The 14,232-nt window shown below is 41.2% G+C and overlaps 1 protein-coding gene across 2 annotated transcripts in view; it reads left to right on the top strand.

Annotated features, from left to right (window-relative positions):
• The window catches only part of Gramd2b (GRAM domain containing 2B), a 66,888-nt gene that overhangs the window by 40,589 nt on the left and 12,067 nt on the right, over window positions 1-14,232 (top strand). For both annotated transcript variants that reach the window (XM_026380156.2, XM_026380155.2), the window contains exons 3-8: window positions 2,532-2,643; window positions 5,626-5,692; window positions 6,627-6,730; window positions 11,093-11,188; window positions 13,093-13,164; window positions 13,266-13,346. In XM_026380156.2, coding sequence (XP_026235941.1) covers window positions 2,532-2,643; window positions 5,626-5,692; window positions 6,627-6,730; window positions 11,093-11,188; window positions 13,093-13,164; window positions 13,266-13,346 — 532 coding nt within the window. The remainder of the gene's footprint in view (window positions 1-2,531; window positions 2,644-5,625; window positions 5,693-6,626; window positions 6,731-11,092; window positions 11,189-13,092; window positions 13,165-13,265; window positions 13,347-14,232) is intronic.

Here is a 14,232-nt window from a genome sequence, read left to right as displayed (position 1 = left end):
TGACTGGGCTGTGAGGGAAGTTAGCCGGGAAGGGGTATTTTGAGGTATATAGCTGTGGTTTCCATCAGTCTCCGAGACACCAACTACCAAGAAGGGACTTGAAGTCGCTTTTGAGCCCTTTAAAGAGAGTAACTAAACCAATGGTCAATGAAAGGTAAATGTGCAATTTTTTTGTTTGGGTTTTTTGGTTGTGATTTGCTTGATTTTTTTTGTTTGTTTGTTTGTTTGGTTTGGTTTTTGAAATACATGGATTGAGCCCAGGCCCTTGCATATGCTAGGCAAGTGCACTACCACTGAGTTACATCTTTGGCCCCCAATGTTTTTTTTATCTCTACTGAATAGCAATCACTCTCCCTGCCCATTATTAGAACTTCTCCCTCTTTTGACGCCTACTAACAGATAATTAACTAACTGCTTCTTTTTACTTCTTTCCTGGCTCCCAGCCCATATCTTCTCTCCAAATCTATTCTTCATTCAGGACCAAGCGTAAGTTTTAACTCTGCCTCCAGATTTCTCTTTTCAGACTCTGATTTCCAATTATTTCTCCATCTTTTCTGCATGCCTGTCTTGTGGCATCTCACTTTTCTCCATCCCTTCTACAATATTTTTTTTGTAAAAACATCCTGCCTCACTCATCAAGTGAGTCTTTCCGTAAGGGCACCAAATACGTTATTGTTTCATGTAATTTTCAGCAGTGTCACCTGGCTCCAACAGTCACCTGGCAGACACTGTTGGTTTGACTCCAACTTCTCCAGGCTTCAGATGAGAACAGCACATTGCATCAGGAAGGACACGCTGGAGACTGTGTGGCCTCATGGCCTGGGCTATGGCACAGGGGCAAATGCTCTGTTTGCACTGTCGGGAAATCCTTAATCATTTTTGTGCAGGGGCTGCACCCTTTAATTTTGCATGGGGCTTTGCTCATTGAGAATGGCACAGTTGAAAAAACCCAGAGTAAAGAAGCTTTCCACCCCCTACACAGACAGCCCCCTGTGGCTTGAAATTACCCAAGGTAGAGTCACCTGCTCACCTTGTCATACCTGCCTACAGGCGGCCTATGGGTCTTCAGAAGACCTGGCCCTGTCCTTGGCAATGCTGTTGGTACTCATTTGAATCAGAAGAGGTGATGACACTGAAATCAGAAAGGAGTGTGAATAACTGGTAGTTTGACATTTGTAAGAATAATTTTCTTTTCGAGGACAGACATTTACTCACAGATTCCAAAATGTGATCTCTAGAATTCCCCGGAAATTTGTACGTATAAATAGGTTCAATGGCCTGTAGCTGAAACCAAACCACTTACCTTGAGTTGCTCAGCAGCACTTAACCTGTGCTGTGCGCGTAGTGGGATCATGAACTGTTGGGGCTGGAAGGACATCTATGGCCTGTGTTTTCACAGCTAAGCAAATCAGAGCCTAGTGTCGTGTCTAATGTCAGTCATTTCTGCCCCTCGGTGACATCCAAATTATTTCATATTCTTCCTAAATCTACTTTGAACCAAATATGAACAGGGCCTCATATAAAGGAATAATAATGTAAAATCATGGATTTCTTGTATATCATTTCCTCCCAATAAATAAGCAGGCAATTGTGCAATCGTAAGACTTGTGCATATATTACCTCTGGAGATCATATATGCATTCCACTTGGACATGACTGTTTTTAGCTGTAGGATTGAAGGTATGTTCATAGTCCACATTTGCTAAAATGGAGAGCCAGAACTAGAATCACCTTAGAAAGAAGTTCTGGGGCTCTGACCTCTGCCCTTAACAAGACAGGACCTAAGAAGACTTGACCCAGATCTAAACATTGTTTTGGGGTTTTTTGTAACTGATTTCACTTTTACTCTTTTCCCCCATCTGAGATGTTTTGTTTCTCTTTTCCTCATACCCAATTCTTGCTCATCCTGTTAGGCCCCACTCATTAAGCCCACATTGTTCTGTTGACCTCCTCTTCCCTTGCCTCTTGTTTGACCTACTGTCTCTGTACCTTCTCCCAACTCCTCTGATCCGTCTTGCTGAATCAAGTCCTGCCTTTTTAAAGCCGTGTCTGCTGCATGTGCACACAGGCTCCCCAAACATAAAGACTGCCTTGTGTGCCCAAGGCATTTAGCACAATGCCTCCCTCAATTAATACTTGTTAAATATTAATGGGTTCTGAGACAGAACTATTCTTTGATTGAATTATAGCTGTAATTTTATTTGGTAATTTTCTTCAAATACTCTTCTTTATACTGACGAAAATACTTTTGAAATGATGTGGTTACTTTCACGTCACAACTGTCATTTCTCCTTTTATAAATAAGTTATCATTTTTGCAGTTTGTGCTGATAGCCTGCTCTAATCCCCCACTCACTTGAGACTCGTGCTGTGTAAATGCCCTAGAGTATCAGGAATGATTGCTGATATCTAGAAGAGACAAATAAACATCAGGTTTTCGCATGACAGAGTATAATAATCAAGATTTATTATAATAAATAATGAGTGGATAAAACAATTCATCTTATAATCTCCTGGATTTTATTTCCCCAGGTCAAAATCCAATTATGATGGTACCTCTTTAGTAGGTGATAAGAACGACTGTAAAACAGAAAGCAAAAATGACCCTAAGACTGAAAGAAAAAAGTCTTCCTCTTCCAGCCAGGTAATAGGGGAATGGAGTAAGTGGATGACAGAACCATTAGGGCCCAGGGAGGGAAAGAACCTGAGCATGGTAGCAGCTCAATTCACAGTAGCCACGCTATAGAACCAACGCAGGTGTCCTTCAACACGTGAATGGATAAAGAAAATGTAGTATATATACACAATGGAATATTACTTAGCCATAAAGAAGAATGAAGTTTTAACATTTGCCAGTAATGGATGGAACTGGAGACTTTCATGCTAAGTGAAATAAGGCAGTCCCCAAAAAACAAAGGTTGAATGTTTTCTCTGATATGTGGATGCCAACCCACAACAAGGGAGGGTGGGAAGGGGAAGAGTAGAAGAAGTCCATTGGATTAGACAAAGGGGAGGGAGGGGAAAGGAGGGGTAAGAGGAAATAGGAAGGGCAGTAGAATTAATCGGACATAACTTTCCTATCTTTGTATTTGAATACATGACCAGGTAACTCCACGTCATGTACAACCAGAAGAATAGGATCCTAATTAGAATAACTTATACTCCACGTGTGTATAATATGTCAAAATACATTCTACTATCATGTATATCCAAAAACAACAAATAAAATAAAATAACCTGAGCAGGCAACTTCCTGCAAGACTGACATAAGCACAGGAGTTCAGAGAGTTTGGAAGGACAGACCGTGGCTCTTCCTCTGGTCAATGTCTCATCAATATGAGATTCCACACCTGACCTTTCCACACATACTGAGAGGTAGCGGATGCTGTGCTGTGTCCCCTGACTCTGACAAGTACCCAGAGAGCACATACTAACACAGTGCTTGTCTCATAGTTGGCAGGACAGGGGACGATGTGACATCACAATTAAAATTACAGAAAAGGCACCAGAGAAAGAAAGGCCTTTTGCAGAAGTGATTTCAGTTCTGCTCTCAGATACACCCCGCTGGGTAACAAAGTTCTGTGTCACTGAGTGTGACGTGTTTACTGGGACCAGGAGTTTGGGGTTGGTGTTTTTGTTGTTGTTTTGGGTGTGGGGAGTTGATCTCAGGGCCTCCCACACACTAAGAAAATGCTCCACCCCTGAGCTCCACTTCTAGGCCGGTCTTCTTGTCATTTTGGGGGCTTGAGAGGGGGTTTTTGACATATCACCCCAAATGCTTAAATATGTATTTCCTAAAAATTAAAACAAACAGTACACCCATGAAATTTAATGAAGTACCAAAAATTCAGTTTGTATTTCCATAACTGCCCTAGTAAGGAATGTCCTTTATAAAGTAAAGGTGTTTGGGATTTTTTTTCCCCTACCCAGATCCAATCAAGAGTCAGGTACTATATGTGTTGTTCCACTACCTTTTTTTTTTGGCTCTTCATTACACCGACATCTTGGGGTAGAGGGGGGTGCCAGGGGTTGAACCCAGGGGCACTTAAGCACTGAGCCACATTCCCAGCCCATTTTTGTATTTTATTTAGAGACAGGGTCTTGCCGAGTTGCTCGGGGGCCTCACTAGATTGCTGAGGCTGGCTTTGAACTGGAGATCCTCCTGCCTCTACACTGATGATTTTAAAGACTCCATGGCCTAGGATGTTTTAAATCAAGTGTGTGAACAGTGCTCCCTGTAGCCATGAAACACAAAATCCTACTGAAGCTCCCATCAAACACCTAGCTTTCATCAGGGTATCTTTCTCAGTGCAAAGTGCCCTTCTAAGAAGCAGCACGAGGAAATGTACTTTATGGAAGGTGTCTATCTATAAAATAGCTGGCTTGCAGGGACCACCTGTCATTGTGACGACCTGGTCTACAGCTTTCCTGTACAGCAACAAGAGGTCCCGTCCTGCCGTTGAGCCCCCCTGGTTTGGGGACTACATCATCAGGGGCCTACTTGCCCGTCTCTCTCAGTTCTCCTAATCAGACTTTTTCTTCAGAAGCATCCTAAGCAGCAGAGTGATCCTGCAGAGGGAGGACCTAGCTCAGAGAGATGCCACCAGGCTTCAAAGGGTAGCACACTGCCTACTTTTTTGGTATGGCTTAAAGCTCCCGGTATTCCTGAGGAGAGGTTCCAAGCCCTGGAATAGGGACACCGAGTTCCTAGGGTTATTTTGAGGATGAGGTTTGTGAAAGCAAGTTGCAAGCTGCACATGGTAAAGATGAAGAAATGCGCAGCATTTCCAACTCTTGGGCCTTCTACTGCCCTGGAGAGATAATTCTTCTGTGTGAAATCCCACTTGTCAGCCGGGCACAGTGGCACAGGCATGTAATCTCAGCAGCTCAGGAGGCTGAGGCAGGAGGATCTCAAGTTCAAAGCCAGCCTCAGCAACTTAGCAAGGCTCTAAGTAATTCAGCAAGACTCTGTCTCAAAATAAAAAATTAAAAATGGGCTGGGGATGTGGTTCAATGGTTAAGCGCCCCTAGGAAAGGAAGGAAGGAAGGAAGGAAGGAAGGAAGGAAGGAAGGAGGAAGGGAGGGAGGGAGGGAAGGAGGGGAAGTGGGGAAGGAAGGGAGGAAAAGAAAGAAAGCAGGCAGTGTGCTACCCTTGTAAGCCTGGTGGCATCTCTCTGATGCTTTGGCCTCTGGCACAGAAGAGAAAACCAAGATCCAGGGAAGTGAATTGACTGGGCCATGATCCCACACCACGGACTGTAGTCCAGGTTTATTTGAGTACAAAGCTCTACCGTTTGGGATCTTCTGAGGAACTCGTATCTTTAGTGCCCTGGTAGCCAGTACCTTCTCTAGTGAGATTCCTTAGAGTTCATCTCATTCCTTATCAGGAACATCCTTGTCCTGCCTGATACTTCAGCTGACCACCTACTGCATGTGGTGTCCACCCAGTGAGGCATTAATCCTGTTAGAATGAACCTTTGTGCCCCAACTGAAGGGCGGGTTTGGAGATTTATAAGATCAGAGAGGGTAAATTCCTAAAGATAGCATTAAGGGAGGGAAAATGTGTTATTTAATCTAAATTGGAGTTAGAATTTGTGCAGTGAAGCCTGTGTTTTTCTCTCTGCAGTACAAGGCGAACATGCACTTTCACAAGTTGTTTCTTGATGTCCCCACTGAGGAACCACTGAGGCAAAGTAAGTTTGGACCTGTTTGACCTTCTAAGCCACATATGTGAGAAGCTGCTACTTATTTGGGGGACCGAGTCAGTGAGGGGAATAGATTTCTGAAGGCAGCAGGTCATGGAGGAGCAATAATGCCAGCCACAGTCACCTTTCCCCTAGTGCCTTGCAAGATAAGAGAGTAGAATGAGAAGCTGAATCTCTTCATGAGTTATGGACTCATCCAGCATAGTTCCAGAATGATTTCCTGCCTTTTGTATTTATTGCTGAAATACAGCTGATTGAATCATCCTGAGATTTTTTTTTTTTTAGTATAACAAACCTGGGTCAAGAGAGGCTACAAGAAAGTTAAAAGGACACACAGGTCAAAGTAGACAGATATGCTAATATCTGTGCTATGCAGATTCCCAGAATGCTGATGATGTGTGTGGCCCATCACATTGGGCCCCAAGGTTCACACCTAGCCTCTCTTGGTGTACATGTGTTGAAGGCAAGGTGCTAGATTCCTGCAATGATCTCCAGGCAGAGGGCAAAGTCACATGCTCTCCCTGAAGTGGCCGGCTATTTCTTTAGTGAGTCATTAGTGAGGATCCCTGGAAAGGGAGGACCAGGCGTGCCACAGTTGGCACACGGGTGACACACCTTCCTAAACAGGAGGCTTCTGAAACACCAGTCTCGGTTTCTCGGGTATGATGGTTGACTTGCGTCCCATTTTGATTCTTATTCTAGAATCTGTAAGACTTTGAATTAAAAAATAAAATCCAATCACCGCAGCTTTTATTCCACTAAAGATGACTGAGAAAGAGGTGATAGAATTTTGGAGTATGAGTGTATTATCTCTGCCCATTCTTGAATAGATACACAACTTCTATTTTAAATGGGAATAATGAAAATAATATTTTAGTGGGATCCTAAATGGTGCTGTTTATACCTGTCTGTATTCTCCCAGGCTTTACCTGCGCTCTACAGAAAGAAATACTATACCAAGGAAAGCTCTTTGTATCAGAAAACTGGATTTGTTTTCATTCCAAGGTCTTTGGGAAGGACACTAAGGTTGGTATGATCTCTAGAAAAGAAAGCTAATCCTGCATTTTTATATATTGCACATATAAATTGTTTTTAGCTTAACTCTGTTTGTAAATATATCATGATTATGCCTTTATACCAAGTTTCTTTTGCTATGGTTTCAAAGACTACAGGTTTTCAGTGCCCCCAGATGACGTAAACTTCCCTCTTTGCCTAAATACCATTGTTAACTGTAGTCCTGGCCCCTGGGGAATCCCAGCAGACCAGGCCCACTCCCAGCTACCCCAAAAAAACAATAGCAAAAGCGATCGGGGAGTATATTCTCAGTGTGGTTGCACTGGGAAGACAGGTCAGAGTGCTGTCTTCAGGGCCTCCACAGGAGCACTGTGGTTCTACCAGGAAAGAGCAGAGGCGAGAGGCTAGGGGGTGGCAGTGGCTGTGATCTTGCTCAGATCCTGGTCGAGTTGATCTTTGTCCTGGGCTGGTCTTGTCTTGTCAGCACCAACGAAATCATGGCTGGGGGCAGAAAGGGCAGTTTCAATATCCATCATCAGATGTTATCTCTCAGACCTGGAATTTAAGATAACTGAGGGGAAGAATAACTCAGAGACCAACAGGTCAGAGAGAGAGAAAATGGAGTCAAGGATTGAGTCCTCCCTTCAGCATGCTCACTCGTTTCCTTATGCAAGCACAATGTCCCTTTCCCCCAGATACCCTTTGCCCAAATGTCACCAGAAACACTCCAAGAGTGTTTCATATGGGAAGGTGATACAATTTCTTTCAAAGGCATTCATTAAAACCAAAACCCTTTGTGTAAGAAATGTTAAGCTTTACACCATGTTCAGACCAACAAAGAGGAGACCTGCACATGAAGCACATCCTCAGCAGCAAGGGCAGCACTCAGGCCTCCTCTGGAGGAGGCTCAGAACCACTTCCCCAAGGACTCTCTGATACTGAGCCTTTTCATTCTCTTTAAACACAGATTCAGGGAGCAGAGGTGCGTGACACTTGAGCATAAATGAGAATAACCTGAGGAAATTGGCAGTTTGCCCACGGCACCGCCTTCTAAACCCGCAGTGTAGGAAGAGAAGAGATAATCCCCTCCTGATGACATCCTTGCCTTGAGCATGGTGTTACATCACAGTTCACTCAGGTCACCAGAGTAAGAAGTCAAGAAAAACACCTTCTTGGGTTGCATGACAGTGAGTTTTCAGTCACTCTGATTCATGATGATGAATAAGCAGTCTCTATACCCAGGAAGTAGGCTGATGATAAACTTTTTTATTTTTATTTGAGTTGATTTGCTTCTTTAAAAATATCTTCCTGCTTCCTCTGGCACGTGTATAGAGACCATCAACAAATACAATGGAAACTTTCTTTTTTTGGCATTAGGTATAGACAAGCATACTACTCTTCAGGTAAAACATGTTCTTTTTGTATTCTTTATTTTTTTAATATTTATTTTTTAGTTTCAGGTGGACATAATATCTTTTATTTTATTTTTTATGTGGTACTGCTGAGAATTGAACCCAGTGCCTCACACATGCTAGGCGAGCACACTACCACTTGAGCCACATCCCCAGCCCCTTCCTTCTTTATTTTGTAGAGACACATTTAAATAAGCAAATTTTGTTTTGAGGTATTATCTGAATCAATATAACACAAAGCAATATTAAGCAGTATCTCACCATGCGGTCTAGATTTCTGGATTATGAGAACTCGTTCATGGATTGGGGAAGGAGATTATGTAGTATCAATCAGTGTGGTAAAGGTAGTTCTCAGAAGTTCAGGGAGAGCCAACATCTCTGAGCAGAGAAGCAAGGGTTAAAGATATTCATGGACCAAGACAGTCCTTAGTAAGAGATGGAAGAATAAAGGTAGTAAATGCAATTTCAAGCTAATACTATTCTGCAATGGCTTTAAAAACCGTACTTCTACCTAACAGAGAAATGATAAAAAGAAGGTAAAACCCTAGGTGTTTAAAGATGCAGACTCTTGGAGATTGTTTTTGCATATGCTCTGTCTAACTTACAGAGGCAGAAGATTGAAAATTAGCAGGGGGTGGGAATAAGAACCATAATAGTGACTCATATGCTTCTTCCTCTCTGAAGAGTATCAAAAGAGATCTGGGCTTCTGAGAGGTTACAGAATTTCCTCACTGTCAATAAAAGTCCAGCATGTTCCATTATGAACTGAAGGCACCCAAATAATTTGCTCTCGGAAGGGGAACTTTCTAAGCACCCTGCCGTGGAAAAATATTAATAAAGTTAACCTTAATTTAATCAGAACCTTGTCCTCGGCCGGTCTCTATTTCAGACACTAGTAAAATTAGCATGCACGTATCAAGTTCCATCTAGTCTCACTGAAAAGTAATTTCAGCTTCATTTCACAAATGCTGTGGAGTTGTAATTTTGCACTCATGATTGAAAACTCCTTAAGGGTGTTCGGTGCCTTAGAAAAATCTAAATTTATAGTCCCTTGTCACTGTGTGTTTGCACTGCTGCTCAAAAACCAATTGGACTCATTTTGATATTATCATTAATCTTCATAGGTCTTTAAATTCAGTTTTCCCAAAGGTATCCCAATTTACAACTGCAGAATTACCTCCTATTCTTAAAAATTTTTGTGGGTAGAGTTCTTTGGCAAAATAGCTTTGAGAAAATACCTAATTTGGATTAGTTCCTCATTCCTCCTTAGTCTTCCTGTCTGGAACTTGGCAGCGCAATTAGTCAGCGCATCTCATAAACCCAAATGTGAATGCAAAGATTCAAAATTAAAAGTTCGTTTTCCTTCCTCAGGCTGGTAGTACTAACGCAAGGCCTCCTCTTTCCTGTCAATCTTGTTGATCTCTTTTGGAGTAAGTGAAGTATTTTAACAAAACACATGTTCAGGCGAGCACACAGACCTATGGAGGGAGTGACATCATTTTCTTTTAACCATTCCTGTGTGGCTCTATTATTCAGGGATCAAAGTGATATGATCTATTCTTCTTTGAAACCAAATGTGGTTGGAAGGATATAACAAGATATCAGGAGAACCTAGTGTTCTTTGCACCATCTCGTACATTCTTATATCACAATGTATTGAAAAGAACCCACATTTCGGATCCATTCAGTTCAGATTTCACCTTTGTAACCTTCTCTATGTAGGACCTCAAGCAAGTCATGTACCTCTCTAAACAAATTTCATTATCTTGTAAGATAACCAACTTTATAGTCTTATCATAATTAAATGACATTCCCATCTGTTAAATAGGTGTTAATAATGACAGCTTCTACAGTTTTGTCATTTTTATTCGAACCAGAGATGAACTTATATTTCACCAATGTATGTTTATTTTTGGAATTTTTGGTTCTAATAAATTTATTTTTTGGTTCTAATAAAAAAATCCTGATTTCATGAGACAAATGAGGAAATGGATGGAAATTTTTATCTGACACTGGCCTTTTTCCATATATTTTCATATTATATTTCACATTTAAGTCATAGAAAATTCTATAGACAAGTCTATCTCCGATACATGGATCAGGAAACAGGCCCAGAGTAGAAAGTTTGTAAGACTGAGCGAGTCATGCAGATAGTAACAGAACTGAATAACCCAGACTCTGCAGTGATTTCTCTACTGCACTGGCATTCTTGAATTTTGCCCCCACCCACACATGCCCTGTACAGAGGGGAGGAGGGCATGTGGAAGTTAACCCAAAGCGGGTGACCACAATCTTGAAACTTCTTGGGCTCTAATAAATGAAAATGAATGTAATTTTTATATTCTATTCCCCATGTCTAAAGATAAAAGTTTCCCAGTAAGACTCTCAGTAGAATTGTTGGTCCAGATTTGTCCTCTGGCTTTATAAACACCAGTTTGAAGAGTTCAGGTGGCACCATCCATACTATACTTTTTTTGGTTGAGGGGAGGGGTTACCAGGAATTGAACTCAAAGCACTGAACCACTGAGCCATATCCCCAGCTCTATTGTGTATTTTATTTAGATACAGGGTCTCACTGAGTTGCTTAGTGCCTCACCATTGCTGAGGCTGGCTTTGAACTCAAGATCCTCCTGCCTCAGCCTCCCAAGCCACTGGGATTACAGGTGTGTGCCACCATGCCTGACTCATACTACTTTGTAAGATTCACTTTTATTTTTCTTTTGGTACAGGGGGACTGAACCCAGGAATGCTTTACTAACTTAGTGAGACAAGGTCTCACTAAGTTGCTGAGGGTCTCACTAAATTGCTGAGAAGATTCACTTTTCTTCATGAAGTCTAGGGAGCTTGATGCTGGTGTTGATTTCCTTGTTTATCTTTTCTCCCCATTTTTGCTTAAATGTGTAGATTTGAAGTGGTGTTGTGTGAAGTCTAAACCAGTGCTAACTTCCTGAATCTGTTTCAGATCTCTATTCCGGCATTCTCAGTAACCCTAATAAAGAAAACCAAAACTGCTCTTCTGGTGCCAAATGCCCTGATTATAGCAACAGTCACAGACAAGGTGAGTACTCCTGCAGAGCGTGAGCACTTTTGCTTTATCCTCCTGCTCTGGGCTCTGTTGCCTTCCAGGATTCTTGCCAAGGACAGAGACCTGAAACCATAAATGTCATCATTCCTACAGTGAAGCTGGAGATTTTCTATAAGACTAATTCTAAAAATTATAGCCTAGGGAAATTATGTTAGATTTCCCCCCACAAAATGATTTATTCTAATGTAATTGTTCCCAATTTTGAATTTCCTAGTGACTTAACTATACTTGCTTGACCAAGGTCAAAAAAGTTAAATTCTTTCCCAACTTCCCTTTCCTTAACAATTGTTCAGTCAGACAAAACTGAAATATTCAATTTCTTTAATATAACTAAAAAAAAAAATAATGACAGTAGCCTTGCTGATAGGGGAGGCCGGTGACACTGAGGAGTCTCTAGGAGGGGGTTGGCCAGCCTTCTCATAACCAGTTAGGGGCCTCCCCAGAGTCATCCCAAATGCATGAAACCTGTACCTGCTCCACAGTTATAGCTTTGGGATCAGTTCCCACCCTTTTTTGCTACCAGGTGCTTGGACAACCTCTCTTCTATCCAGAAATTCTAGAGCTACTGTTGATTCCTGGGCTATCCCAGACATGTGCAACCAGAAATATTCCCATTCAAGGTGGTAATAATTCATGGGCTAGGGATCACTCAGTGATAGAGAGCTTGCCTGAAGCCCTGGGTTCAATCCCATCACCACAAAGAGAGAGGGTGGAGGAGGGAAAGAGAGAATGGTATTTATTTAGCTTGACAGGAGAGAGGAAATGGAGAAGTTCAGGTACTTGTTTTTTACTTGACATTCTTTTTTAATCTCTTACCTACTATATTTATGAAAACACATAGCTATATTCCACTTCTCACCATACTAGATAGCTTATGGAAAGATAAAAAGAGGCAATTCTAATGAGCTAGAAAATAAGTTAGTATATCTATTTTGAGATTTTAAAAAATACCAACAGCTAACTGGCATTAGTATCCCTCATCACATCAAATGCTTTCTTTGTATTTTCTCATTTATTCCACGCTACCAACCTATGAGGGAAGAATGCTTGAGCAGCTTTCCCCAAAATTACCCACTTGGTAAATATCAAAGCCAAAATTCACAACGGAATCTAATGCCAGAACCCACAGTGTTAACTACTTTGGAATATAATAAATACGTACTTGGAAATGACATCGAGTTTTCTTGATGAAAGAGAGGGATCATCACAAAGGGGATCTGAAAAGATTCAGTGGCTCAGATAGATGGAGAAAAAGTGAGTTTTTATATTTTGTGAATATCCCATTTATGGTAATAGTTTTCCTTATGTCATTTGTCTCCAGCTTATTTGCCTGGCTCTGATTTTACTCTTTTCCCATAACTCACTTATAAGCAACCACTAGAAAAATCTCCATATTTGTACAGGGAAGAATCTGGAAATGGTGTGAAAAAGAACTGGCCTATTAGAGTTGCTGGGAAGTTTTCAGAGGAAATCTAGGTCAGGGCAGAAAAAGTGGACTCAGGGGAATTGTTGAATACCTTTAAACACAAAAACAAAACTGAAGTGGGAGAGACTTTAAAGAGGATCTCGCAGATACCACTGGTCTTTTCTTAATGTCTATGCCCTTTGCTCTCTGAGCTTTTGGGGGGCACCTATGTCAGAATTTTGGAGCCCTACATTTCTTTATTATTCTTAAATTGAGTCTAGAAGTCTTATTGCTATGGGGGAGGTAATACTTGCTTTATTATTTATTTAAATGAAGTAAAATTTGAATGTTTGGGTAAGGACGATGGTTTGTGTCATTTGAAAACAAATATATACAGCTGCTTATTTGAACTCTGAACTCATGCTTCTCATAATGGAGTCTCTGTTAATACTTATTCCCTTTTGTTTTTCAGTACATATTTGTCTCCTTGCTCTCCAGAGATTCAACTTACAAACTGCTAAAATCTGTGTGTGGGCACTTGGAAGTAAGTGTGACCATCTTGAGTTTCTATAGCTGCCTTTCTTCTCTCTTGCCTCTGGTTGCTTATAATTGATCTGGATTTTCATTTTGTTCCAATAATTTCAGAATGTAAGTGTTGGTAGCAGCCCCATTCAGTCTTCTGGTGAAAATTTTTTCCAAGCAGACCGCCCTTCATCTCTGCCCCTGGTAAGTTGCCTACATAACTATCTTCATGCAAAAGAAAGGGAGTGTGTTCCTTAATTACTGTGTGGGTACACCATGGCCAGGGTGTGGGAGGAGCTTAGGACCTCAGAGTTTGAGGCAGAGCTGAAGCAGCGAGACACATCTCTCTTTCTCTGGAAGAAGAGGGACACACTGGAAACCATAACTTTTTTCTAGTAATTGAAGAGTTCTGTAAAACAAATGAAACATGATAATAAGCTGTCTTAGTGAGTTTCTGGTCACCACAGAAATACATAAGGACTGGCTTTGTTTGCTTGTTTGTTTTTTTCTTTTTCTTTTTTTTTTTTTTTGCGGGGGTGGTGGAGGGGGGCAAGTGCCCTATGACTGAGCTATATATACCATTAGCATGGTTTTAAAGGGATTTGCAAATCTATTTGAAGCAGGGCATAAGTCAGCCCACAAATGTATTCTATATTCAAAGCACCATACCAGTATATATTATAAGAAAACTGGAAAAAACAAAATTAATTCAGGGCTTCTCTCCCATCAGGAGGTGAGAGTGGGCATCCCTTTTTGCTGAGTAGCCTTGTTTTCCTGCCTCAGACATGTGGAGAGAAAGCTAATTCTTGCCTTCATAGGCTTGACAGCTTAGAAAAGAAAATGAGGCAAACTCAGAAATGATTGAAAGAAAACCATAATGCCTAAGTAACAGGTAGACATTTTTTTGGTTCCTTTAGAATTTGTTGACTGTAGGGTAAATCTCCAGTGGGAAATAACTCTCTTTTGTACAAGGTTTGTACCTCTAATGGAATATAATGTTTCCCCAAAGAGTACAGTGTCGTACAAGTAATTATTCCCAAATCTGTTATTCTTATATATTTGCATTTAGTGAAGCAGTATGATTCCATAG

This window comes from Urocitellus parryii, chromosome 1, assembly GCF_045843805.1.
Source record: "Urocitellus parryii isolate mUroPar1 chromosome 1, mUroPar1.hap1, whole genome shotgun sequence".
Lineage (NCBI taxonomy): Eukaryota > Metazoa > Chordata > Mammalia > Rodentia > Sciuridae > Urocitellus > Urocitellus parryii.
This window is presented reverse-complemented; position numbering and strand designations above follow the sequence as displayed.